The sequence below is a fragment of the Neurospora tetraspora genome (genome assembly GCF_033439725.1).
Source record: "Neurospora tetraspora strain CBS 560.94 chromosome Unknown B0H65scaffold_2, whole genome shotgun sequence".
Classification (NCBI taxonomy): domain Eukaryota; kingdom Fungi; phylum Ascomycota; class Sordariomycetes; order Sordariales; family Sordariaceae; genus Neurospora; species Neurospora tetraspora.
This window is the reverse complement of record NW_026944384.1, coordinates 5,111,546-5,134,672: the sequence shown is the minus strand read 5'-3', so window position 1 is coordinate 5,134,672 and position 23,127 is coordinate 5,111,546. Positions and strand designations below refer to the sequence as shown.

Here is a 23,127-nt window from a genome sequence, read left to right as displayed (position 1 = left end):
ATTTCTCCTCCTTCTTACCAACTTTCCCTTCGCTATAAAAAATAATTATAAATTTAAATTTATAACCGCTATTAATAAAAATATAGAAGATGAAAGTATATTGCTATTTTGCTTACCTACTATGGGACGCTTTATTAGATACGGTTTTAGTACCCTTGATTTTGTACGTACAATTATCAGTAAATTTAAATAGGAGGGGGATTTCGTCGAAATTGAGGATATAAAACGCGGGGAACCTAATTCGTATACCGGGTACGTTCGGTTGGCTTTATCGTTTAATAAATTTATTATTAAATAAATAATTAGAAAAATAACTATATTAATAATTATACTATCAACCGGTCTATATTTATATAAATAATAAATTTATTAAAGAAAATTATTAATTTTTATATATAATTTACCGGGGAGTTTCTAAGCTTAATAGGTAATCCGACGATATACGATATATTAGTGATAGAGAAAGTTGTTAAATTAATTATATGAAAATTTAAATTGGGTAGGGATTTTAATAAATATTAATTTAAAAATTTTCTTAGATTTACGACGAAATTAAATTATTGTTATTAAACCGTTACCTTTACGCGTAGTTTAAAATTTTTGTATAGTTGTATTTTTATTGCTGGCTATATTGCCTTTTTCTTTTTCGCTAGCTTTAGTAGATTAATGTCGCGGTTTCCCTATTAATTTACTATCGTCGAGGTAGGAATTTTATAAAATTTATGAGTTTTTTAATATAATATATTATAGGAGCCGTCGTTAGGATTATTGCCGCCGTTATTCCGCCGACGACGATAATTATATTTAAACCTATTCTCTATTTTAATTCGCATTTATAAGAGGTAAATAATTATTTATTACGAATTTAATTAATATAATGCCCTACCCTTACTTCCTTATTCCCTTCGATAATTATACAAAGTATGCTAATTAATTTAAAATTTCTTCTCTATTAAATAGGATTGCTCGATACGTTTAATTAATTTTAATCAAACTTTACGGTTTTTATATGATTTAGCGGCAGGATTAGGGCAATTTTAAGTACGTTCAATTATAGAAGGGGGTGATAGGGCTTTGCCGTTATTATTTAGGCGAGGAAGCCGCTATTTTAATATATTTATTATGACAGTATAATGACAACGATGATAATAAGGAGGTATTAGTATTTGAATCGACAGGGATTAAAGATACGAGAGACCGCTGGAACTATGAGGTGGCGCTACTTCAATATTTGGAACCATCAAATGCCAGTCTTTAATATTATATTACACTACTATTTGGGCAAGCATATATGCTAGTATATGCTAGCTCACTATACGCCGCGTTATACCCTGTCCGGCGCTCAAAGAGGGAAAGGCCTAAACCGGATTTCGCGAGATTACTCGGTAGCTTTTCGCGGGCTGCCCCCGAGGTTAATATTAGGGTTAGCGGTTAGGGTTAAGTGTTAGGGTTAGTTCCGGGGGTGCAGGGGGCCGGTGAGAGGCCCCCACGTGTGAATGGGAGTTCAACGCTCTGAAAAAGGTGGTTTTGAGCTCTCGTTGTTGTGGTTCAAAACAATGTCTTTTAGTGAGGACTTAAGTTGCTGCGGCTCAAGAGCGATGCCAAGTGATGCCAAGCTTTGGGTTTTGGCTGTCAGTTTGTATAGGCTCCACACAGTCGATTTATCCGGCCCGAACATGAGGCAATAGCTGAAATTGCCTACAAAGTGTCTCGTGGCATATTCCTTCTTCGACCTTTTCTTTCGGTCCTTCTACGCCATACTTACACTAGCCAAGTCAAACTGTTGGCGGCTTCCATTCCGCCCAGGGTCGCCGACTGAGACATATGACATATATTACTACCTACCCCGTGTCCTCCTTTTTTTTTCTTTTCCTGCCCTTTTTCACCTCCTCTCCATCCTCGGCTCGACTTCCTTGAAAAAGGTCTAGCTCATGGCGTGGACCCCGAGTGGCAGACTTTCAGTGAAGACTTTTTTTCAGTGTTCATCCATCACGACCTAGCCAAATCCGTTAGGTCCTCCCGCCTGTCCTCTTCACCTCGCATTGGCCTGCGGGACTTAATATCCCCTCGTGTGGGTCACCGCATGGTCTTGGGTCTTGGGTAGGAACATCGCCCCGGCATCCCATCACAGGCGTAAACAAGGTACTAGCTCTCTATGGAATAGCCTCGGCTGCTGCTGGACCCTTTCCCTCGATTTCGAATTCCTCATTCTCCTGGCTTCATCGACAATCATGAAGTGTCTGTCAGAATGCCGAGGGATGCCATGGGTGTCAAACTTTGAAAACATGGACTTATTACGTCTTATAATCAGCTCAACAGGGTCGAAAGTGGGACGACAACACACAAATGACTCGGTGATCGAGTTCGTAAACGGTTCATGCATTGCAAAGGACCTTGAAGGTTCGTTTCAACTTGGTCGGATATGACTTGGCTGAGCAGCTGGTAGTCTGCACTCCAACAAGGAAGATCCACGTCGTTGCACTTCATCGACCTCGCCGGAGTTTCTAGCCAAAAGAACCCGTGCTTGGCTACCATGATGGATCCCGACGGTCCCCCGTGGCATCACATACGCTACATGATAGGACAGTGACTATGATCAAAGGCGGTTCGGTTTCGGTTTAGGCTGCTCACCTACTCCGCTGTTCTAGGCCACCTCGGGCACAGCTTTGGAACGATCCTAAAACTCTCCTTGGGGCTGCCTACGTGCCGGAACCAGTCCTTCATCTTCGCTACTGTCTTGTCTTGCCCTACAGATGAACACCAGGAGCAGGAGCGTAGGCGCCCAAGTTGTCATCCAAGCGGATTTCTCATCTTCACCAACCCACCACCAAGCCCATCTCGTACACTACACCACGTGCAGGCCGCACTATTACGCCATACGGAAGGTAAATCTTCTTCTGCTAGACTCTTCTGTCCATCTCCGCTGCAGCCAAGCTGACGCCAGGTCCGCTGGGCACAGCAGCCCGAAAACAGACCTCCCGTACGGGTCTTTAATGTTAGCCATTATCATTCCCTGCAGGACAAGCAACGCGCTGGTACAAGGCTGGTTCCCCCCCGCTCTGTTCCTTCGCTTCACGCTGGAGTTGCTGCGTGTGATGTTACATGTAGACCCTCTCCGATAACTCACGAGTAGACGGACCGACCCCTGGCCTGCCCTAGGTAGAATAGGGCAGCGGAGACTGGGAACACTGAGCTTCAAGAGATTTTGGTGGTGGGTTGGTGATGAAGGCCAAATCTCTTATGTAGTGACACTGCCCACCTACATGATCAACCGTGTTTACATTCTGAAAAGGGTTCCAGAATTATATACCTCTATTCACGGCAGGGCCCTTGATGTGGTTGATCCTCGCCCACCTTTCCGGTCATCAGTCTCAGTTCGGAGCACTCCGAAGGAGCAAAACCACGGTGATCGACATCAGATCTCGCTAGACGGGAGCGACACCTTCTCCACCCTCACTAAAAAGCCTGGTTACGTGCATTCGACCACGCGCGCACAGAGCAGCATTCGATATAATATTCCAGCTCTCCTCGCTTTTTGGTCCACATCTCGCTCCCGGCTCCCGCTGCGGCGTTGTCGTGAACCGCCGTCGTTCCGCCAAGATGGGCTGGACCTACAACACAGATGCCGATGCGCCTACCATAGGCCACCAGATCACGGGCGTTGCCATCGCCCTTACCATTCTCTCCTTAATCACTGTTTGTCTGCGAACCTACGTGCGAGCCTTTATTCTCAAGGCTATCGGGTTCGATGACTGGGTCATCATCCTCACATGGGTCGCGGCGGCTGGTTTTGCGGTCGTGACAATCGTTCGTGAGTAACTTTGAAATCCACAAAGATTTATCTCGTCTTGCTCTAACAAGTGAATACAGAGACAAAATGGGGCTTAGGATTGGTAGATATGGAAGATTTTCCATCCCAAAATCTGCACAATTTCAATATCGTAAGTGCCTATTCTTGTTGACATTGGACGGAAGCCTGGTAACTAACACTTTTGACTCGCAGCTTCAATATATCGGCGCCCCTTTGTTAGTTCAAACCCCCGTCTTTCCAGCTTATACCTGATATCCCAAAAGTGCTGACCTGAACACAGTTATATCTCGAGTATTTTCGGCTTCAAGCTCGCCTTGCTCACCTCATACCTTCGTTTTATTCCCAAGGGCGGTTACTGGTACACCACCGTGGGCGTCATTATCTCTTGCTTCATGTTTCATCTGTCGTTCTTGCTGGTCCAGCTGAACCTTTGCCAACCCGTGGCACGACAATGGGATTATAGCATCCCCGGCACATGTCTTAAGGGAGTGCCGTTCTATACTAGCATGGCGTCGCTAACGATGGTTTTCGATATTATCGCGTAAGTTGAAATCCAAATCTATCTCTCATCGCGCGCTAATCAGTTCGGCCTTGCTGCAGTATGCTTCTCCCATTCCCAGTTCTCCTCAAATCCCAAATCCAGACGCGAAAAAAGGTCGTTCTGCTTGGAATGTTCGGATTCGGCCTCTTCATCACCGTTATCCAGATTATCCGCATCCAGACGGTCAAGCGCCTCGAAAACCCCATCGACTCCGCTCCTTTGATTCTTTGGTCGACCGTCGAGAACAACCTCGGCATCATCGTCACGAACGTCCCGACTCTGGCGCCCCTAATCAAGTACTTCAACGAGAGATCGAGATCAGGCGGTACCTCAAGCCGAACCCGTGGGACAGGATATCCGAACGAGATAGGGTCGCGCTACGCCCTTCAGACGTGGAGGACGGGCAAGAGCAAGGGGCGCGAGAAGTTGGACAGCATGACCGACATGGATGGCGGAAGCGTTGAAGGCGGCGTCGAGGGCCATGCGAGCAAGGGCGCCAATAACAGCACCGAGTTTATTCTGGATGGCTGTATTAACAAGAAGACCGAGGTGATTATTTCGCGAGAATAGCGGATGGGTTCTTTTTCTGCGCATACAACAACACAAAATTCACAAATTTCCGAGAAGCAAAAAACGATACGAGGACGATTTCATACGTTGTAATGTTCGAAAATGTGTACACATATTTGGGGGTTTCTGGATACCAAAACGAACGATGTCTAGGGGATTTAATGAGCATGAACGTTTGGGATGATTAGAGGTGTGCGTTAGACCAGCCAGTGATACCTATCTTCCTTCTTTCTGTCAAGAATATCAACAAAAACCAAATTTTGCCATCCATCCATCACCCTAAAGCCGAGCCGGGCTCTCTAACCCTTACGTCTATTCTGTATTAGGTTTTTCGATATCCTCAAGTTCTGTGTCAACTCACTCACCTCCGCCGCCAAGACCCGTCAACCTCCCCTTCATTGTCTCAACTACGTTCGGATACAATACCCATGATGGCCCTCAGCTCACCGACAAGCCGACAACACTACCCACGGACGGTACTTGAAACCTACCTAGGCTTCTTCCAACGTAGGATTTGAATGTCTCAAGAACCTTCTACTTGTAAGCAACCTCAAATGCCGTGTCAGGTGTTCAAACGTACGATTTTTTGCGTCAAACGTCTCAACAACGAACGGATACACTACCGCTTTTACTCAGTCGTAAGAGATTTACCAAAGGCGCTAGCTAGGAAGATGAGAGGATCCCATTGGACTGATTCCTCATATGCAGCTAATCCCGCCGTGCATATGCTTCCTTCTCACCAAAACTGCCAGGTTCAGTAAATCTCTTACGACTGGGTAAAAGCGGTACCCATGATGACACTCAGCTCATGTGCACCGAAAACACACCACCCACGGTACTTGAAATCTCGGCTTTTTTCGAAGGTAGGATTGGAAGGTTCTAAAAACTTTCTAATTCCCTTACCCATGGCCATTATTCAATCATCCATCCATTCACCCATCCCGCTTGTTCATCACTGGTCATCTCCCGTTTCTTCAAATTTCCTTTTCGGTTCCCCAGTTCCTTCTTTCCTCGGCTTGCAACTTGAAGTCTCCACATTCAATCAACTCTGTTACCGTTGCAACGCCGTAATTTTGCCTAGACCTCACAGACACACTGGAGTGGAAAACGGGGACATCAGCCCAGAAAACTCGCCAACTCCTCAGTTGGGTGGATTTGGCGAGTTTTCTGGGCTGATGATGGTATCGATCGATGGTGAGGCGTTCCATCGTTCGGTGGATCCGGACAGTTAACCGACGGGACAGGACAACCGAATTAGGTAGTAATGAGCATACGGCGCCTCAGTGGTGAAGTGGGTAGCCAATTCCGGAGGTGATGCACTGACGCGGGAAAGAAGTCCTACAAAAAAAAAAAGATGGGTACACAATGGTCGGCTTGTGGGTGAGCTCTGGCCTCGAAGAGGGTTGAACGGAATAGTTACGTCCCGAGGAATCTCTGTCGTCCCTTCCTTCCTGTTCACCAACCCACCGCAGTCGATCGACTTGATCCACAGCAGGGGCACTTACACACACAAACAAACATCACAAGAAAAAAGACAGGGTACACTCATGTTCTGTTTCACTGTGTAAGCAGGACACACGCGTGACACGCGAGAGACAGGATCAAGAAGGATCAACATCCCCCAGATTTTCCGGAGTTGCAGATTTCGGTTGACCTTCGGACCCTTTGGTGGTATTGAAGAACTGGCTCAGGTCCGACCTCGGCATGGCCTATGTACCGGCAAAACCAAATACGGAAGAAAACAAAAACAAAAGAAGGTGGGAGGAAAGCACGACAACTTCTCAGCGTCCCCTCGGCACTTCACCCAAGTACCGGTAGTAGTACATACTGGTCCCGGTCCATCGGGTCGGTATCGGCTGCAGCTAAGTACCGACATCTGTCTCATTCACTTTCTCTCCCTCTCGTCTTCTAGAAGAAAACGAACTTGAGTCCTGAGTCTAGTCTAACCCACAAGGCCGGCATGGGTAACGTCTCAAATCGTAAGTTTTGTCGTAAGTTTTGTACTGCGTAGTATAGGAGAGTGGGGATGGGTGAAAAAGCCACCCTATATCCACGGGTACTTACATAGATGGAACTTCCCGTCCCCCGACTTGCCTACACAAGCGAACGAACGAACGAACGATCGCGAACAAATGAAGGGATCGGGGACTGAGTGTCGACCGAAACTCGGGCTCAGGGAGATTCGTGGAATCGTGGGGGGGGCCCGAGGTTCTTGTAGGTAAAGGGTAGGGGGTGTAAGTGTAAGTGGATTAGTGGACCAATCATATCCGATGGGAGAATCTAACTTCGTTGGTGATGATGCCCCGAGATTCATTCTTCCAGGGGCTCTTCTTCACACGTGTTGGAGTGTCTTGAAGAATGCCTCTGCCTACGTAGACGATGCGAAATGAGGTGTGGAGCAGAGAGAGAAGGATGGAAGGAATGTTGATTTTATGCTGGGTAACTTGCAGTGGTAGATATAACATAGGGGAGTCTTTGTGGGCTTGTCTGAAGAAAAGAACGGATGAAAGCGATGGGGCTTTGGAGATCGTCTCAATCATGTTGAAAAGGCGTGGAGAGGGCAAAACAAGAAAATGGAAGAAGGGAAAGCATCTCAAGGAACGCAAACTGGGTGAGAGGGTGGGTGGTTCGAATTAGCAGCTCGAAGTGACTCGACTTGGGCGACTCCGAAGGACAACAACTGAAGTGGAAGTAACACTAGTCACTTCTTGTTGAGTTCAGGTACCTCAAGGTGAAAGGATGAGAAGAAGATCAAAAAGAAAGCGGGAGGAAAAGTGAAGAGACAGGGAGAGAGGAGAGAAAAGTCATGACGTGGAGTGACTGCCATCTCGCACCCCAAAAGGAAGCCTCCTGATGTTGGCTCCTTCCAAATGTACGATGTTCAATTTTAGAAGGAGTAGCAGCACCGCACCTTCTTCCAGGTCAAGTACTAGGTACAACTCCATTTTTGAATCCTCTGCATTCTACACACGCCTCGCCGATTTTGTCTTTCTGAAACCTAACCACCCATGATACAAACTTCCCAGACCCCAACTATCTCCGGCTTTCATTCCGGAACCAATGTCGCCGAGAACAAATGCTTTCAATCAGCAGCGAGCCAAGCTTCTCCCTAATACGTTCGTTCATCTGCTTTTTTCTTTTCATACCTCCCTTTGAAGATTACTTCACCCACAGATACACACACCGATTTTTTTTGGGTTCACTCCTAAAGACAGACTGCCGCTCTCCGCTTCTATACATACCCCATCCAATCAATCAATCCACCCACCCAAACTGTATTAGAATCTCTGCTTCTTCTTCTCCTTCTTCTCAAATCTTCATTGCTTTTCGACTCCTGTGTGTTCTGCCGAATTCCCCCTCTGTTTGTAATCAATATTAACCATTATATGTCTGTTATCTTTTTTTTTTTGGCTCCTTTATGCAAATGCGTCCCTCCAATTCTCCGCGTCCAGCCAGAATCATATTATTTAAGTCCACTTAGAGAAATCAACCGACTCAATAAGTGCGTCCGCTCCATGAGCTGGGAACATAACCTCCGTATCCGGCGTGGTAGTCGACAGCATCGAAGACCGGTGCGACGTCGGGTCCGCCGCGCTATTATTCGTAAAGAACGTAGCCACACTAGACCTGCGCAAGCTCGTAAAGCTGTCCCTCACGGCGTTTACCGGTCTCGATGCCCCGATATCCTGTCCGAGCAATGACTGTTGCGTTATGCCACCTTGACCACCGGAAGCCAGAGGGGAAGTCACAGACAAACCCAGTCCGCCGCCGCCTCCGCCAAGCATGTTAGGCGGCGGAGACGAGTTTGGCTGCTGCTGAGCTGACTTTGTACCATAGCGCTCGCGCAGTCGGTTGATCTCTCGCAGTCGGTTGCGCCAAGATGAAACGTGTTCACCAACCTCCCTGGTGGCCCAGATTTGCGAAAAGACCGAGGCGTTGAGTGCGAGCAGGCGAACAAATGTTGGAAGCGCCGTGAGACTGACCACCTTGGGCTCGGCGGCCGGCGAGATCTCCGGGAAGCCTGGCTGGCTCATGACCTGCACCACGTAGAAGGGCGTAGAGGCCTTCCTGCCCTCCTCCTCTCGCTGCTTTGCCATCAGTCTTGCCGAAGCAAACGAGTGACGTGGAGTCGGCGTGATCACGATGTACACGTAGTTGAACTGAGAAGGGAAGGTGTCGAACTTGAATGGCAACCCAGAATCGTTAAAAACGATGTTCACAAAGTCGTTCCCTATGTGCCGCTTCTTGGCCGTGCACCGGGGGTCGCGTTCCAGGTCTGTAGGCATCTGCGTGATCACATGGAATATGATCTCCGACACTCTGTCACGCCAGCAATACGTGTATTCGCCGTCCGTGCCGTATTCCCGGTCCAGTCCCTGGGTGTTGAAGTTCGCCCCCTTAAGCCGCGTCAAGACGCCAAGGCCATCGAGGAATTCGTGGTAGTCAGGTCCGCCGATAGTATTGGCTAGTATCTCAACTTCATCCGTCTGCCCTTCACCGATGTAGATCACTCCAACCTTGTGTCCATCGACGGCCGAGTTTCTGTCAAACAGACGAATGGCCCGATCGATTGCTTCTTCGTCCGGCAAGGGAACTGGACGTGCTGCTGGGTCAGACATCTGCGGCATCGGAGCCAAGAGCTGCAGGAAGACATGGCTGGGGAGCAGAGTTGTACCCATTTGGAAACGTCCATCCCAGGCTGCATCGTCCGAGCTATCTGCAGCGCGCTGAGCCGTCATCGGTGTGAACTCAACACGAACTGCGTAGGACGATGTTCCTGAAGGGTAGCGCCTTGTGATCTCAGCCCAGCCCGACTCCTTGGCTTGTTTGACCGTGACGATGCTGTTTCCAATAATCCATCGTTTTTGTTGAATCTCACCAAAGTTCTCCCTGTTGAACAAAGGATCATGCGCCGAATCGCTTGCATCCGAGAATGCCACACGCTGCATGAAATCGAGAGTAATCTGTGCTTGCTCCTCGTTACTGGCGCTACCATCAACATCGGTAAACAAGTTTTTGGCAATCCAGCTTATATGGCCAAGACGATCGGGCATCTTGACTGCCAAGAACCAGAACGTGATGACATGATACGCAAGCGCGTACACGTATTGGGGAAGATCATCCGTAATGGCCTGCTGGGCAAGAAAGTCCGGACTACCGGATACAACGATGTTGGGCGTTGAAGGCTCGCTCATGTGCGTCGTGCTACGAGCGTGGTGCTTCTTGTCCCGGACATATTGAAGATACCGAAAGCAAATGCCAAAGACGACGCGGTAGTCTTCGTCTCGGAAGTTTGAATAAAGAGCAGGCAAGCGACTGAGACAAGCCAGAAATTCGAGCAAATGCATCGCCACAAAAGGTTGGGTGATGACTTGTGACATTCTTGTGAGAATCATGTCAAGTGATTTGCTCACGGATAAGGGTAGCTCGTAACAGCAGATCGATAAGCCGTGTATACAAGTCTTTGCCGTCTTGTCGGCAATGCCATGCAGGAAGGCTCTCACGATTTCATCCTCATCAAGCTTCTGGAAGTGTTGATGGTAGCTGACGAGCATGGTGAGCGAGTGGAACAGGCAGTTGGCGACATCTGGACGTCGTAGACCTGACACAAGTGGTGGCTCTTGAAAACGGTTGGTCCGGATTACCTCGCAGATGTGTCCTCGAAGTTCTTGCAACTGTGGGATGGCGTCCTGGAATATTGGGTGATCACTGAGCTGTGCCGGTAAATGCGCAATGATAAAGCTATAAATCTCCCAATCGGATCCCTGATGGAAGATGTTGAGCAGAGTATTCAACCAAGAGCTCATCTTCAAAACCGCGTTCGAGGCTTCCGTGGATGCCTCACCATCCGCGCCCTCGGTATACGAAAAGAGGAGATGGCTTGGCGTACTCCGAGGAGTCTCTGGTAAGGCCTCTGGATCGGGCAGGGACCATAATCGCTGTCCTTGGTATGGTATTTGCCTAGGCTGCTGCAAAGGTCTGATAGGCCCGGACCTCTCCACTGTCTGTCCCGGCATATATGATGCACCCCGAATCGGTGGTCGAGGGGACCCGGTTTGATCTAGCCTTCCAAGACGGGGTGGATGAGCTGCGTCTTCGGCTGCCTTACGCGCAAACGACGCATCGGTTCTGTAAAGACTAGCAGCAATGCTTTCATTTTCGACATGAGGAGTGACGTAAACGCGATACTCAAAATCCGCTCTGAGGCGAAACAAGAGCTTCATCGCCGTTAAGCGAGCATCCGTTTCACAGGTGGTTGAGCCTGCGATATGGATGAGGGTATTGAACGTTTTGACCGCTTTCGATGCATCAACATCCATTGATCTCATGAATATCCGGACGTACCCTTTCGTCACGACGTTGGGTAAAGATGGACCGCCAACCTCGACGGGCTGATCGGAGATCTGTTGCGTACCGCTAGACTTTTGGACCGCTGTAGAGGGGGTTGGCTCATCTACCTCTTTGCAGACTATATTTTTGAAAGTGTCCAAGATGAAGTCGAACTGCTCTGCTCCAGCTGTCTCGGCGACCCTTACCATAAACGTGACAGTTTCCTGTAGGACAACTGCGTCGGTCTCCACGGACATGCCGGATAGTACTCGCTTGACGAGATCAAAGATACTCTCCTCTTCTACAAGATCCCGTACAAGGCAGAGGAAATCGTATATTTCGATGACCATCGCAAGAGCCTGTATGCGAGTAGGCGCAGAGCGACCCCGATCAAGATAGATGCCTTCCAAGACAAGCTCAAGGTTCTTCTTCCAGTCGACTTCGGATGGATAACAGCTGCGAAATTCTTTAAGATGATCAAGCAAAAGTGCCGCAGCAGAATCCGGTAGGACACGGTGCACCTCGGCAAGAAATCTCATGCACTCGTCCCGCTGGAAGAAATCGGGTTTCTCTTCTGTCAGCAGCTTTTCGACGCGATTGATGAAGGTTCTGAGCTGATAGTTGATATTATCCCCACTCTCATGATCGTCTTTCGGAGCGGATGGTTGCGGAATCGACGGATCAACATCTTTCAGGACTGCCGGGACGCTCTTAGCGGCACACTGAGCAGCCACGGAAAAGATTGGTGACCAGTGCTCTTCGGCGATGAGAGGATTGATGATTCCGTCGCCATCGTCGAACAGAGAGTTGACCAGCCTCAGGATTTCAGTGGAGACCCTAGAGGAACTGCTCGTGCAGACGTTGGCCAGTCCGTCAACTAGCAGCGCCAATGGAACACCTGGATAGCCTTTTTCGGCGGATTTTCCAAGGAGCTTCTTCAAGACCGTAAGCGCACCCCTGATATCCCGAATCACGTCCCTATCCCTTTCTTTGTCAGGAGCAGCCGGAGCATTGCGTAATACGTCCAACAGAATCCTTACGGTGGATTGACCGTGATGCGACCTGCAAATATTGGAGAGCGTATGCCACGCATCCTTTTGCCGGCTGGGAACCAAGCAATGGATGGAGCTCAGGACCTGAATGCAATCTTTCAGTTTCCCATTGGGGATCGAGCCAAAGGTGACCATGGCATCAATGACGCTGATGCAAGCCGCCAGATCATCCTCTTGACTTGTCTTGTTACATATTTCTAGCAGGTTGTCCATCAATCGACCAACGACAGCATCCGAAGCGTACTTGAAGTTGAACTTGATGACATCTCTGATGAGGGCGAATAAGCGCGAGAAACTTTGGTCCTCGACTGTCACTAGCGTCTTTCCCTTGGCCGATTTGTTGGCCCTCCTGGCAAGTCTGGCAGCATCGAAGGTATTGGCAAGCCACACAGTCAACAAGGGGAAAATGTCGTAGTAGAAGCCTGCGACGTTTCGGCCGCGGTTGGTGAGATATTCTAATGCTTCCAGCTGCAGATGGAAGTCGTCGAGGTGGGCGGTTTGTGCAGTCAGAGTCCGGAAGTATTCTCTCCGTTCGAAATCCGTGGCAGATGTGTTTTTGACGCACTCGGTCAGCAGTCTCCATCCAGCAACCCGAGCGTTCTCTGGATTGTCACCATCGATTAGGTCCTTTGCGGCATTCCATACCTCCATGATCTGATCCTGTACATTAGTAACGGCGTCTACGCCATGAGCAGGTCGGGGCTCTGCTTACGGGATTCAAAGGGAATTCGGTAATCGCATAGCGAAGAGCATTTGCTGCAGCGATGCGGTCGTTCAACTGCCCCGTCTTCAACCGCGCAAAGTGCTCCATGTGCTGCTGGGGGAGGCCACGCAAGACGGACGTGACGGGCAAGGCATCGGAGCGATCGCGAGAGGGCTGAGAAGCAACAGTCGTCACGGTGGCCATGGGCGGTTGTAGAGGGGGCGGTGGCTTGGTTAGCTTTCCGCCAGCCAACCCCTTGAAGACGCTGGCGAGCGCTCCAGAGGCACTCTTGGTCGTCTCCGGGTGGGGGACATCATCTCCAGGCGAGGGGGACATGGGCTCCTGGTCGTCGGGGGTCCTGTGGCCGTTGGTGTGCCTTACAGAAGCTAATCGGCGCAACATGTCAGCGATGGGTAGGACATGGAGGTTGTAGTTGAAGTTAAGTGATTCGGTGCAGTCCAGAGAAGCAGACTAGATCTTATCTAGAAGCTGTTGCGAGACGCGCCAAGAACGGGGGACAAGTGGCAGCGGGTTTAGTGAGCGGTAGCCCTGCAGGAACTTGCAGGAGCCGCATGCAGGTCGAGCAGGCCAAGCAGGTCCGGGAGCGACTGGGTACGCGGCAAGGGGTGGAATTATGTACGGAGCGGTACCGATGTGAAGGCTGAAGACTGATGGAGCGGAACAAGAGAAAGTCATGGGATGCCCCATGGGAGAATGTGTGGTGATGTTGGTGATGGTGAGGTTGACCTGGTGACCGGTAGGGCTGTGGTAGAAGAGGGTGGGCATCCCCAACAAGAAGCAGGAAAGGGGCGAGAAGTGGGATGTTGGGGGAGAGATAGATGGAGATGAGGTGTAGGTAGGTAGGTAGTATAGGATTGTCGATGTGAGGTAGATGAAGGGAGAGGATCAAGAGAAGAGAGCCTTGAAAAAAAGAAGACCCCGGTCTTGTGTTGCGTGAAGTGACTTTTTTGGCGGGAGTGGTTGCCCAGGGTCGTATGGAGGTGACGGGGGGAGGGGGGAAGGAGGAGGAGGATGGAAACACGACGGGAGTGCCATGAGAGTTTCCTTACCAGGTGGTCGACTGCTACCTGCATGAAGTGGTGCCAATCGCAGGATGGGACGAGACGGCAGGGCAGGCCGGGTACCTCAACGGCCAGCCAGCCAGCTAGGCAGATTGGAGGCCGGGGTGCGATTAAGTGATCGAGACGTGCGCCCTTGTTGACGATGGGCAAACTTGAACCGAATCGAGTCGGGTCAGTACCGTGTACGCAGTACCTGGAGGTGGTAGGGGGTTCGGACGATCGGACAGTTGATGAGTCGGTTGGGCGGTCGCGGTTGGTCGAAGCTTCGTGGCTGCAGTTCGTCCCAGATGCCAGATGCGTACGCCGTACGGACGATGACCTGGAGTGCTTGATGATGGGCAGTTGTAGCTGGCTGACGGGAGTTGATATGGATGACACTTGAAGCCCAACACCTGCACAATGTCTTGGTGGGCAACAACTGTAATGAAGTGACCCAACACTTGTGTGAGAGTCCCGCCTTTTTTCAGCCTCTAGCTTCCACTTTGGTTGATAGTAACTCTTGATAGTAAGATAAGGTAATGGGTACCAGCCACGGCCTGATGTTGGGTCTCAGGACTGAAAAAAGACGCAATCACCCAACAGTGGGCTCTTGTTGCGCATTCGCTGCACAGGGCCCAAATCGCTGTCGCTGCTGTCTCGACGGCGGTCGGTGAGCGATCATGAATGTCGAGCTGGACGGGATCTGAAGTGTTGATCAGATGGAACTGAAGTGAAAGTCAAAAGTCACAAAAAAGGAGAGAGACCTCCACGACGACTAGAATGAGCTGGGGCGGATTCCGGGGGTTGCTTGTAAAGGAAGAAGAAAGTCTGTTTGCGCACGTCAGTCATTGGCTGCCCCACTGATAGCGCGCGTGGGATGATGCTTCAAGCTTCTGAGGCTTCCCCGTCTTCAGATCCAAGATGAGGTGCCGTCCCGACCACAGCTGCTCGCGCCATAGGACGGTTCGTGCCAGTTTACAGATTGAGCTACATGTGTGGAGAAGTTAGCAGTCAAGTACCAGTACCTTCCTTGTGCTTAACACTTGAAGGGTCAGAGGCTCTAACAAGAGCGGGAGACGGGGGAGCTTCTGCTTTCTGATGTCACAGTTTGAAATCACGGTCTGCATCACTTTTTCACGTTGCTTAGTTGATGGTGGCTCCCGGTGGTTTTTGAGAATGGCATAACTGCATAATCAGCCGGACTTTAACAAAATGTCACTGATTCTTGAAGGTTCAGATCACTACATCTCTAACAGCCTTTCCTCCCGTTCCAGAAAGTGCAATGGTTGTGATGAAAGCTTCAAAGTTTCATTGAAAAGCGACGGGAATGTTAACGCGACCCCACCTCCACACTGCCGTCTGATTGGCCAAAGCTTAAAGAGAAAAAAGAGCTAATCCGCTAATGTAGCAAGCGTGTCCACCCTCCGGCGCAGGGCAACCGGGACCAGCCCCACCTGCAAGACGTCGTGGGCTTCTTTTGAGTTCCAGTTCCAGAGGTTCAGTTCCAGTTCTTGCCGTTCGTCAACTGTCGTGGTCGTCGCGCTCCACGTTTTGTTTTTCTGTACCTAGACTTCAATTGCTGCCTGTGTTGACTTTCCAAGCGTCCTCGTCAACATCCAATCCTCATCTCCCCGAACGAAGTCGCCAACAACACAAGACTTCAACAAACTCGAATCTTCTTGCGACCGCCACAAATTCTTGCTCAGGCCGACGTCCACTTTCCGCATCTGCAAGCCGAGACCGCGTCACGATCCCTCCTCCATCTGTCCCTCCCTCGATACAATATCATAACAAACAACACCACCACCAAGAACCACACACAGAGCGCTCGCCCACCATGGCAGCCAATCTCGACCACCTCGCACAACTGCTTCAGGCGACTCTTGACGCGCGACACCACCGCAAAGGTAAGCAGCCAACCCTGCACCCCGACTCGACTACAGTCACCGCAAAGCCCCAGGGGAAAGCTTTAGCTCCAGGGCTTCAAGCGCGCATCGACTTGCTGACTTCTATTTCCTCGCAGCCGAGACCGCCTTGAAGGAAGAGGCAAAGAAGCCCAAATACTCGCTATCCCTCCTTAGCATTGTGGCCAACGAAGCTCAACCGAGCAACATTCGCCTTGCCGCTGCCCTCGCTTTCAAGAACTTCATCCGCCACAACTACGTCGACGAGGAGGGCAACTACAAACTTCCCCAAGATGAGGTCGCCACCATCAAGCAGGAGCTCGTTGGTCTCATGATTTCCTCTCCCCCTACGATACAGACCCAGCTCGGAGAAGCCATCAGCATCATTGCCGATTCCGATTTCTGGGAGCGCTGGGACACCTTGACCCAGGACCTTGTTAGCCGCCTGTCCACCACCGATCCCAAGGTCACAAACGGCGTCTTGGAAGTAGCACACTCCATCTTTGCCCGCTGGCGTCCGCTCTTTTCCTCAAACGCTCTCAACATCGAAGTAAACCATGTTGTCAACACGTTTGGCGACTCCTTTATCCAAATGCTGGGCGTTGCCGACCAACAGATTGAAGCAAACAAGACCAACGAGAAGGCACTGAAGGGCTGGCTTGAGACCATGAGTCTCTTGACAAGGATCTTCTTTGACCTTTCATGCCAGGATTTGCCCCCCATCATCGAGACGAACCTACAGCCCATTACCATGGTCCTTCACAAATACCTGAGCTACGCAAACCCCCTGTTTGACGACGAGGAGGACGAGGCGACACCGATCGAGATTCTCAAATCCGATATTTGCGACGCCCTGCACCTTTATGTGACGAAATACGACGACGACTTCGGTGGTTATGTACAGGAGTTCACAAGTAACGTGTGGAACGTCTTGTCCAGTGTTGGCCCCCAGAAGCGCTACGACGTCCTTGTCAGCAAGGCGCTCCACTTCCTTACGGCTGTCGCCTCCGTCCACCGCCATGCCCAAATTTTCAACAACGAGGAGATCCTGGGTACCATTGTTGAGAAGGTTATTCTTCCCAACGTGACACTCAGAGAGTCTGACATTGAGCTTTTCGAAGACGAGCCTATTGAGTTCATCCGTCGTGATCTTGAGGGTTCAGATACCGATTCGCGAAGGAAGGCGGCTACTGACTTCCTGAGAAAGCTCCTCGACGACTTTGAGGCCCTTGTGACACAGGTCGTGTCCAAGTACATTAACCACTACTTGGAGGCGGGCAAGACCGACTGGAAGGCCAAGGACACCGCTGTCTACCTCTTCTTGGCCATCGCCGCCAAGGGAGCTGTCACGGCGGCCCAGGGTGTCAAGACCGTTAACAGCTTTGTTAACGTTATTGATTTCTTCCAGCAACACATTGCGGCCGACCTAGTTGCCACCGGCGGCGAGCCTATCCCCAAGGTCGACGCCATCAAGTTCCTGTACAACTTCAGGAGTCAGCTTAGCAAGGAACAGTGGGCTGGCGCTATTAATCCTCTCATTCAGAACTTGGCTTCGCCTAACTACGTCGTTTACACATACGCGGCCACCACCTTGGAGAGAGTCTTGTTCCTTACCGATGATCAGGGACAGCATATCCTGTCGCGGGCGGACATTCAGCCGTATGCCAAGGACCTTCTACAGCATCTGTTTGCCTTGGTTGAGAAGGACACATCGGCCGCCAAGCTACAGGAAAACGAGTTCCTCATGAGGTGCATCATGAGAGTTCTGATCGTGATCAAGGACGGTGTTTTGGAATGCGACATCGATAACATTCTGGATCACCTCATTAACATCACCAATGTTATCAAGGAGAACCCCAGTAACCCCCGGTTCTACTACTTCCACTTTGAAGCTATTGGTGCAATTGTCAGGTATTGCAGCAACGCCCCTCAAGTCAACCTGCTTTCCCGCCTATGGGCACCTTTCACCTATATCCTCAATGAGGATGTCACAGAATTCGTGCCCTACGTGTTCCAGATTTTCACTCAGCTTTTGGATCTCAACAAATCTGGCTCTATCCCTGGCGACTTTAAGGCGCTCATCGATGCTGTTCTCGCCCCCGGTCCCTGGGAGACCAGGGGTAACATTCCTCCCCTTGCCAAGTTTATCGCGGCTATCATCCCGAAGGCTACCGAGGAGATTGTGAAGGAGAACAAGCTGGAGCCCATTCTCTCCATTTTCCAGAGTCTTCTGAATGGCAAGAAGACGGACCAAAACGCTTTCGATATCCTCGAATCTGTGGTTTGCTCGTTCCCTGCGTAAGTCTCAACGTCCCCTAAACTCTAATGTTCACGAGTAAGCTAACGATCGAAAAGGTCGGTTCTGGAACCCTACTTCGGCACCATCCTTACTCTCATCTTCACCAAGTTGCAGAAGAGCCCCTCAGACTCGTACAAGACTCGTGTTGCTAGCTTCTACCATCTTGTATCGGCTCGCTCCGGAGAGGCTGGGCTGGGAGCTGACTATTTCATCAAGCATGCCGAGACCATTCAGTCCGGTGTCTTCACGCCGTTTTATCTCCAAGTCATCATTCCCACCACTCGCGAGTTTGCTCGTCCTAGCGACCGTAAGCTTGCCGTCATTTCTTACAGCAAGACACTAGTCGACTCCAAGGCGTTTGCCGAGCGCTACATGAAGGGCTGGGGCTTCACGTGCAATGCCCTCCTCGAGCTTCTCAAGAACCCGCCCAAGGTTTCCGCCGGTGCTGGTGACGAGATCCTTAACGAGGCCGACGTGGATGATATTGGGTTTGGTATCGGATTCACCCCGCTCAGCACCTGCAAGCGTCCTCCGAGGGACGAGTTCCCCGAGATCACCGATGTCCAACAATGGGTTAGGGACTTCTTGAAGGCATCGGACAAGGCGCATAATGGCTTGATTACCAAGTATGCCAGTGAGAGGCTGAACGATGAGGCCAAGGCGGTTTTGGCTCCCTATCTGATGTAGGATATTCAGAAGGGTGTCAAAACTGAGCCGGGTATCAAGATTGAGCGAGACTAGAAGTCGCAACTAACACCCAGGAGGAGATTCGTTGCTTAAGGTGCGCCATTTCCGAGAGGATGACTGTCCCAGTTGGGGAGAGAGATGGATGGGATGTCTGCCTTCAAGGGCTAGATTAAGACGATACGCGGAACTTGGATGGAAGTACTGTATGAAGGATACCTGTAAAAGGCGTTGGGGAAGAAAGAGATTCACAAGACACATAGCATAGCACAAGTGTTGATAGTTATCACAGGGTAAGAAGGTAGGTATCCAAAGCATTAGCAAGTCACTTCATCTCGCACCACAAGGAACCAAAATATATTAGTTAGCTAGAAGTTCAGCCATCAGGGCTGTCCTTCGTCCACTCCAGCTGAGTTCAAGGTCGTTTGAGAGCTACCTGTCATTCAGCTGTCAACTTTCATGTCCATATCGGATCGCGAATATTAACACACAGACCCCCTTATAGATGCACCTATGCTACCTCACATAGGAACACTAGTAGCGAAAGGGTAACATCGTCGACTACCTCCCTATCCAATTGGTAACCAATTCGCTACGGACGACTTCTGTTACTGACAGTTTTGGGTAATAGTAGCGAGTAGTAGCGAGTCCCCTTCGCTAAGACGCGATACTTTATTCGTGACTTTAACGAGAACGAAAAGACATATGATCGCCCGTTATGGCACGGGCGCGGGCCGCTGTGGTTAGCTTCGTTCACACTCACGGGCGATGTGTCAATGTTGCAATCGATGGGAGGAGTGGAGGGGAGGGGAGGTGGTGATCGTGTCGTTGTATTCGAAGAATACTGATATGTGTTGGAGAAGGTCGTACTTAGTGTAGCGAAGCGCTTTCTATCCGAGTCCATTCCCCAAAGGCTCATTCATATACATACATACCTGTATTGGCCCTTTTTTTTCGACAATTCTTGCGAGTGAACTCCTCCTGACGATTCATACCTTTTTCCGTTCCTATACTAACAAGACCTCAAGCGGGATAAATTACTTGCAAGGCGTATCTGCTTCCCACTGAAATAGAACTGCAGAACGGATGATACCTTCCAGAGAGTCTTGAACACTACGTTACACACGATAACATACCCCAAGCTACCTAACTAGGACAAAAACATACATAACTGGTTCGCTTCCATCGTGCTTGCACCAGATCGCACTCGCTACTGTTTCAACTTTCCAAGAGACGGTTCGGTTCGGTTCGATGAAATATGTAGAAGACGGGAAGGATTTTTCGACTTCACGGCTCGCTCATCTTACTCTTTCAGGTGCTTCTCGGAGTTTCTCTCCTTTCTGTGAAAAACTAAGCGAGCCCGCTTAGGTTGAGGTCGCTTGGAGTTCGAGGTTCAAGTTACCCCAGACCTGGCTCGGCCTGGGGGTTCATATCGGGCCGGTATAAGGTAGGTCACATCATACGATGTGCCGATGCGTGTACCTACTCGGGGTTGACTGTGAGTCTCAACGTTGTTAACCGCCATCACTAAAGTGACGAGGTGAGAAAGGTAGTTGTTGACAGGCTATGAACCGTCCACGTCTTTGTTTCTTGGATTAGAACCTCACATATCATTCTCCAGTTGAAAAAGAAAAAGAAAAATGATAGATCTTTTACCGGTGTTGTGCGGCTGTATATCGAAATTCGAAACTGATGATAGAGTTGTCTACACAAGAAATTCGAACGATGACTGGCGGATGCCATGTTCACTAGGCAATAACGGAAACCGGTCAACCTTTTTTTCCCCAAACGTGTGATATCTCCCTCAAGGCTTGCATATCGCCGCCATGTGCTGTCCAACGTGTCCAACGTGTCCAAGGCATGTATTGAACGCAGGTACGCCACCGCGCACGCAACCCTTCCCTGTTTCGAACATCTCCTCATCTGTTCCTCGCTTCGTACCTTCCTCAATGCTACCCTGCAGTCAGCCTTGACACTCGGCGGTTCTTTCTGGGAAGGCATGTATGTAGCAATCATTATTAGAGGTTCCATACCGAGACATTCACGAAGAAGGAAGGAATCCTCGAGGACGGAGGAGAGGGAAAAGCAGGGATGGATTCTTGAGAAAGACCTGAAGACGAATGAAGGAAGGAACGAAGGAACGAAGGATGGATGGATACGTGCATATGCATGCAATGCAATGCACCTCATGGCTCATCATGCCAAGACATATTGACATCTGCATTCCAGAGACTGGACTGACGATATGGGTATCCGGGATTCTTGCGGGAGGAAGGATGAGGAGAGAATGGTTGGGATGAGACCGGTAATGACGGAGTAATTCCGCTCCCAACAAACTAGGTACACTTTATCTGAAGACGTCAACCGATCGATTGTGTGTCTGTCAGTCTACATACGAACTGAACTTTGACACGCCTGTGGGTTTGGAAATGGCTTTGCGAGTTTGTGTGTTTTGTTGCTGACACTGTCATCTAAGAGGAAGTTGATGCCATGGTACGCAACCGTTTCGTCAACTGTTGACTAGGTACCCAATCAATGATCCATACTTTCGTGCAACAACAGCTGCTGTTGAGGGCGAAGGTTGCTCGCATGTGTCAGGTCAGACATAAGCTGGAAATGGTCAAGGTAAGCACTGCGTAGTAGAGAAAGTCCCAACTCCCAAGTCCAAACCGATACCGAATTGCGAATGTGTACCTTACCGTGTCAGCAAACCTCGAAGTCGATAGCAAAGAGAATAGGTGAGTTCACCTCGCCGGCCTCAACTCTGAACAGCTGAACTCCGTCTCATCGTTCACTCAACATTCACCCAACATCATAGGAAGACAAGAAACAATTCGTATCTTGATAAAACCGAAACCACATCCTCTTTATTCGCAACATCCATCAAACCCATTACGTACGAACAACTCTTGCGAGCAACTCGCTTGCTTGTCTAGTCTCTAGGTAGCCTCGCCTCGCACAGTCCAGTCTCGCCAGGTCTCGCCTGGTCTCGCCTGTGCTAATCCAAAGTGCTTGAGATTAAAGTTAGGTAAACAAGATATGGGGCCTCAGGGTCCAGGTCTCTCGCTTTTTGTCTTTCCAAGACAGGGATAGTCTGGTCTCTTTCCCCGAGCTTCTCATTCTTTACCCCGCGTTTGTGTATGTAGCTTGCTTGCTTGCTCGGGTGTTGCTTGTTGCTTGACCCCTTTTCGCTTGGGGGTCAAGTTTGGAAGAGCCGGGGACAAGCTAGGCAAGCTTGGGGGAGCCTTGGGGAGGGGGGAACCGTTCGGATCATGAGTTCATAACGCCGAACGGAGCTTGAGCTCTTTGCAGTCTCTCATAGGTATTATGGGGGCTATTTGTTGAGCAAACAATTCGGTTTCGGTAGATGTGTGTTTAGGTAGGCATTCTTCTTTGGTAGATACGTAGAACGTGGCACAGGCTGATGGGAAGTTTGGTTGAGGGGGCGTGTCCCAGATAGCGGATGTGGCGCACCCACTAATCTCAGACAAAACGAGGGATAGATTGAAAATCCTCGGGAACGAAGGCGGAGGCGTGGACGTGGACGTGGTGGTTGTGGTTTGGCGAGGTCGGCGATAACATGGGTATAACCGTATACTAGCAGTTGGGAAGTTGGGGCTGCCGTGCTTTCTGTCTTTGCCATGCCCCTTGGACACATTAACCACAGTATATACGAGCCTTTGGGGGTCCATCAAACGATAATGAGATCAATGAGATGAATGAGCCTCAGAGAGGCCTCTCTACCGGTCGAGTTTTTGTGCTGTCTCCTCCCTTGCATGAGAGCGGTTGAGAAAGGATTAGCACTCCCGGCTTTGCTTTCCTCTTTCAGCATGAAGACTTGTCTTAAGATTGCCAAATCGGTCAAGTGACTGGACTGCCGTGCAGTTGACGACACACTCTCCCCCCAAAAAAAAAAAAAAAAAAAAATAAGGTCGCCGGCGACCTAGCTATCCGCGCCGTCGTGGCTGAACTTGAGATGCGGAGACGGCGTGGGAACGGGGCTAGGCTAGGTACCTTTTAGAGGAACTTCATCAGAAGCAAGCGAGGGATGAGAGATTCATCAGCGCCATCGATCTCACCAAACTCCCCGAAATAACAAAGAAAAAACAGAAGATAATGAAGAAGGAAAAAGCGAGAGAAAACAAGAAAAGAAAAGAATGACGAGCGCTAAA

The 23,127-nt window shown here is 49.9% G+C and overlaps 3 protein-coding genes across 3 annotated transcripts; 2 read left to right on the top strand and 1 right to left on the bottom strand.

The window, feature by feature from the left end:
* Positions 1–3,600: 3,600 nt before the first annotated feature.
* On the top strand, positions 3,601–4,922 carry B0H65DRAFT_420938 (uncharacterized protein; the record flags this gene model as incomplete). Its single annotated transcript, XM_062824312.1, has 5 exons — positions 3,601–3,811; positions 3,871–3,941; positions 4,004–4,026; positions 4,092–4,352; positions 4,412–4,922. The coding sequence occupies 5 exons, from the start codon at positions 3,601–3,603 to the stop codon at positions 4,920–4,922; spliced, it is 1,077 nt and encodes a 358-aa protein (XP_062684979.1).
* Positions 4,923–8,345: 3,423 nt separating this feature from the next.
* B0H65DRAFT_130616 (uncharacterized protein) lies at positions 8,346–13,554 on the bottom strand. Its single transcript, XM_062820797.1, has 2 exons — positions 13,017–13,554; positions 8,346–12,958 (listed from the first exon to the last, which is right to left on the bottom strand). Exons 1-2 carry the CDS (start codon positions 13,407–13,409, stop codon positions 8,390–8,392), a joined length of 4,962 nt encoding a protein of 1,653 aa, XP_062684978.1. The 5' UTR covers positions 13,410–13,554; the 3' UTR covers positions 8,346–8,389.
* Positions 13,555–15,526: 1,972 nt separating this feature from the next.
* Positions 15,527–19,362, top strand: B0H65DRAFT_586905 (putative mportin-alpha export receptor). The gene is made up of 3 exons (XM_062830955.1): positions 15,527–15,975; positions 16,092–18,270; positions 18,328–19,362. Exons 1-3 carry the CDS (start codon positions 15,906–15,908, stop codon positions 18,956–18,958), a joined length of 2,880 nt encoding a protein of 959 aa, XP_062684977.1. The 5' UTR covers positions 15,527–15,905; the 3' UTR covers positions 18,959–19,362.
* Positions 19,363–23,127: the final 3,765 nt, after the last annotated feature.